Source organism: Sinocyclocheilus rhinocerous, unplaced genomic scaffold, assembly GCF_001515625.1.
Source record: "Sinocyclocheilus rhinocerous isolate Xijiao unplaced genomic scaffold, SAMN03320098_v1.1 scaffold1874, whole genome shotgun sequence".
Classification (NCBI taxonomy): domain Eukaryota; kingdom Metazoa; phylum Chordata; class Actinopteri; order Cypriniformes; family Cyprinidae; genus Sinocyclocheilus; species Sinocyclocheilus rhinocerous.
In genome coordinates, this window is record NW_015626862.1 from 1777479 (window position 1) to 1782242 (window position 4764).

Here is a 4764-nt window from a genome sequence, read left to right on the forward strand (position 1 = left end):
TTTTCCCGAGGGCGGGGTTTATCTGGGTTTGTGATGTCACCAACCCGGGAAGTAACTTCTTGTAGTCCCTACCAGCTGTTTTTGTAGGCATTAAACTGCCAGAATTTTAAAAGACGATATCTCCGTTTGCATTGAACTTTCAGCTTCATAACTTTGCAGATATTGTTTATGCTCAAACAGCAACATAACTAACGTTAAAAAAGTGAAATCGCAATGAACCACCCCTTTAAAAACCGTGATACAATTTTATGTTCATGATTCAAATAGAAAGCTCAAAAGAACAGCATTTATTTGAAATAGAAATCTTTTGTAACAATATTGTCTGTCACTTTTGATAAATTTAATGCAACTATGCTGAATAAAAGTATTAATTTCTTTCAAAAAAAACCTTAATACCTTGCAGTTTCACATCTCAAATAAATGTAAATATTTTTACTGGAAAATAACAAAAATGCTGATTAAGCATTTTATTAAATGATGTGATGATTTGTTTTGTGGTCATTAATGATTCTAACAGGTAAATGACTGCATCATGACCTTGAGGGCATCATGGTAGAATTCAGAAGTTTTTAATCTTACTATTTATTTTTCCAGCATCTCATATCAATTGATTTAAAAAATGTATGGTACAAACGTTGCATTTTCTCAAAACTACTATTCTTGCTCTCTCTCCTTTCCTCACTTTCTGTTTCTCCCCCTACCTGTTTTGCAGATCTGTATTCAGTGGCTTGGCCAGTGCTTCTGGAACTACCTGGACTGGCCTGAGATCTGTCACTATGTAGCCACATGTGTCATCATGGGACCAGATTACCAGGTGTACATGTGCATCTCTGCCCTCCGTCACCTGCAGCAGGATATCCTGCAGCACACACAGACGCAGGACCTGCAGGTCTTTCTTAAGGTGTAGTATAAATTTTTAAAATGAAAATTATATCATTTACTTACCCTCATGTCATTCCAAACCAGTATGACTTTCTTCTGTAGAACACAAAAGGAGATGTTTAGCTGAATGTTCACACTGCTCTTTTCCATTTAATGAAAGTGGATGGGGAACTGGGACAGTCAAGCTCCAAAAAGAAAAAACAGTGCCATATAAACTCATAAAAGTGCTTCTCAGAGGAAAGAAATTGTTTCAAAAGACATGAGTGTGAGTAAATAATGACAACATTTTCATTTTTGGCTGAACTAGTCCTTTAAGGTGAGAAAAACCTGAGGCAGTGATGTTTTAAGGGAGCACAGAGGTTTACAGTGCGCAAGCGTGTCTGCAGTAAATCAGATTTAGCACACTCTTGTCCTTGGTTCACTCTTAAAAGTTTAAAACTTTTTAGTCTTTGTGTGTGCATCGGTGTTCACAGTGTACCCTGTTCAATAGAGAAAACGTTTCAGACAGTTGCTGAAAGGTTTCTGAGGATTTGTACATATCCAGGATTGCAAAACGTATCTATGTTTCATCTAAATTAAAAATCTGGATGTAAATTACTCGTAACAATCCCTCCGGATGTCACTCTAAAGCTGAATGCCAGAGTAAATGTACAATGAATCCATTTTGGATGATTCAACATTGCAGAAATCAAACTCAACTACAGTCATTCTTTGTTTGCAGGATTTCAAAAGCAATTGTCTGTCACTACCGAATACATCCAACACTTTGAAAACCATAACACAGTCTGGCTAGTGAGTTCAAAGCATCCTGCAGAACCATTTTAGGCCTTTTTTCATTGTTTTTATCAGCAACAATAGGCAGCGGAATAGTTTTAATGTCTTTAGATAATGAGCACTTGTAATTAAAATGTAATTTTTAGCGTTTAATTTTAAACACACCAGCGTGCAGCCATTTTCTAGTTTTATAGTTACATTTAATCATTTAGCAGATGCTTTTATCCAAAACGACTTACAATTGAGGAGAACAATAGAAGCAACAGTATGCAAGTGATGTGACAAGTCTCAGTTAGTCTAGCACAGTACACATAGCAAGATTTTTTTTTTTATAAATTAGAAAAAATGAATAGAATAGAATAGGTAAGTGCTAGTATTAATTGGTCAGGTGCTGACGAAAAATATGTCTTTAGACATTTTATGACTTCAATTTCCTGGTAACAGTCCAGGAAAAGGTCCGTGAGAGTGATTTTGTGCCTCTTCAGCACACGTTTACCACGGTAAACACCGTAAGCAAAGCAATGTTTTGTACAACAACTGTGCTAAAATCTAATGAGAAAAGAAACACTTACAAGCTGCTGTCCTCTTCTGTTGCTCGACTACTTCTTCTAACAAGTGACATGCCAAGTTTTGAATGGCTTTGTAGGCAAAATACTTGTTTTCAGCTTTAGGGAAACATCTGGACTTTTCACAATCTTTCTTCCTAATGGCTCCGTGGTTTTATATCATTGTTTTGCTACTCCACAGCTGTCATTAATGGTGTGACCCCCCCCCCCCCCCCCCACCCCCACCACATACACTCACACACACACACGCACTTACAGGCACACTCACACATACACACACACACATACACACTTACAGGCACACCCACACACACACACACACACAAAAAATTCTGTCATCATTTACTTTCTTCTACATTTCTTCTTCTACACAATACAAAATTATATATTTGGCAGAATCTCCAAGCTGCTTTTTGACATACAACAAAAGCCCAAAATTTACTATTCAAACTTCATTACATCAGGTTTGACATCAGTGATACTAAACACCTCTGGTACTGATGTACTGTCAGCAATTTTGACATGCCAAGGTGGAATATGGAATCCAAGTCATATGAACATTTGTTTTTTTCTCAAATCCTCAAAATGTGAACATACTTCCTTGAAAGTAAGTAATTCTTACAAGTTTGGACTGGCTTGATGGTGAATTCATTTTTGAGTGAAGTATACCTACAATTTCACCAAAGACTGCAGTTGATGAGATCTCATCTTACAATAGGTCATACGTAATTTTATTGTATGTAAAATTGTAATGGAAAAGACTTTCTGTCATCAGTGCAGCATATTCCAGTTCATGATCTTTATCTATTTTTCTTTAATTTACTTTTTCACTTATTGTCAATTATTATCTGACTCTATTCAGTTCTACTGAAAGATGCTCCGTATTGAATGTATGGCATTATCTGGCATTCATTAGCAGTGGATAAAAGTGGTTAGCATTTGTTTTGTAATAGACTATGATTACAAAATTATTATTATTACAGTCATTAGTTTTTTGTTTGCTCTTGAAGCATTGTGAGTTCATCTATTTTGTTTGTCATTGCCATACCAACTGCTGTGGTCTGCAGTTATATCACACAACTGCTTACACTGCAGGCATATTTTATTTAATGCAGCAAACTCATAAAGGTTTATTATCCTTTCTCTCATTTTCATCCATTCACCATGAACTAAAGTGTCCTTTTGTAACTTGAGGCATAGCTTTAGGACTTGCATTCGCTGACTCATCGTAAACAAAATGTAATTCATTTGGCTTTGTCTAAACAACGATATCATTTATCCCCAGCTAAATGTCAGAGTGTATTAGGCGGCACATTGTTTATTTAGTACAAGAAAGTATTGCCACACCTCACATAGCATCTGTGTAAACCTCTTGTTTCATTAATAAATGCCTTTTGTTACTGTAGGCAGTGAGATTTGGCACAATATTTATAATGTGTAAAATCTTGCATGATTTCATACAGCTGTACACCATTTTCAGGGTGATTTTAGCCACTCTGTGTGCAGGATAATCAGGACTGGAATAAGAATATCAAACTCAAATATCAAATCTATTCTAAAGCTGTTATAACCCTGTTCTACCTCTTTTCTGCAAATCGGCTCTCTCAAGCGTTGCTCATCAGATCTGTGCTTCTTTTGCCCGCTTGCAGGAGGAACCAATCCACGGCTTCAGGGTGAGTAATTACCTGGAGTACATGGAGGGGCTGGAGCGTAACTACAGATCCATGGTGCTCTCGGATATGAGGAGCATCTTACCAAGGAGCAGCTAGAAGGAAACAGACCACCGAAGATCAGCAGGGACAGAAAGTGCTTGTGGTACAGAATGAGACTGAAAATGTTGCATGGATTTAAAGCTGTTTTTATAACACAACATACTCGATATGTGAAGAGGGCACTGTTTTATCAAACACCATGTGACTATATCCCATTTGCTTTCATTCTCTTTGATTTTTTTGGATTCTAATACTGTAGTATTCTCACTCAGGGAATCATAAATATAAGAACAGAAACTCTTCAAAGCCATATTCTCACTCAATGGTATATATAAAGCATAGTAAATAAGTAACTGTAGTGAATTGGTCCAAGTGATGTGCTAAAGGAATGATAGAGCAAACCTTTCTACATAAGCATTATCAAACTTCCCTCACCAAAACACAGAATTCTGGAATACTTTATTCTGATTTCAATTGCAGCATTCAGCATTTTATGTAAAATTATGCTATATATTTGAGCATTGCATATGTGGGTGCATATGTGTGTGTGTATGTAACATGTAAACAACATCATGAATTGTTGGATTTTTATATACAGATAAATGTAATAATATATAAATATATATATATATATATCACATTTTATATCACATTTATCTGTTCTAGTCTGTTTTTGTACAATTTTCCTGTCCTAGACTAATTTCAGGACTCAAAGTATTCAACTAATTTTATATTATTCCTTTCCTCCTACAAAGTTCTGACAGTATACATACTTTTGGATCCACAGTCCTGCTCGTGTCACTTCAGTATTACTTGTAAGTTGTCAGTAA

General features: G+C 36.0%; 1 protein-coding gene across 1 annotated transcript in view; it reads left to right on the top strand.

The window, feature by feature from the left end:
• The window catches only part of LOC107716900 (protein broad-minded-like), a 41570-nt gene extending 37052 nt beyond the window's left edge, over positions 1–4518 (top strand). Inside the window, exons 33-34 of the mRNA XM_016523521.1 lie at positions 713–901; positions 3872–4518. Of these exons, the coding sequence (XP_016379007.1) occupies positions 713–901; positions 3872–3991 (309 nt within the window). The 3' untranslated portion in view covers positions 3992–4518. The remainder of the gene's footprint in view (positions 1–712; positions 902–3871) is intronic.
• Positions 4519–4764: the final 246 nt, after the last annotated feature.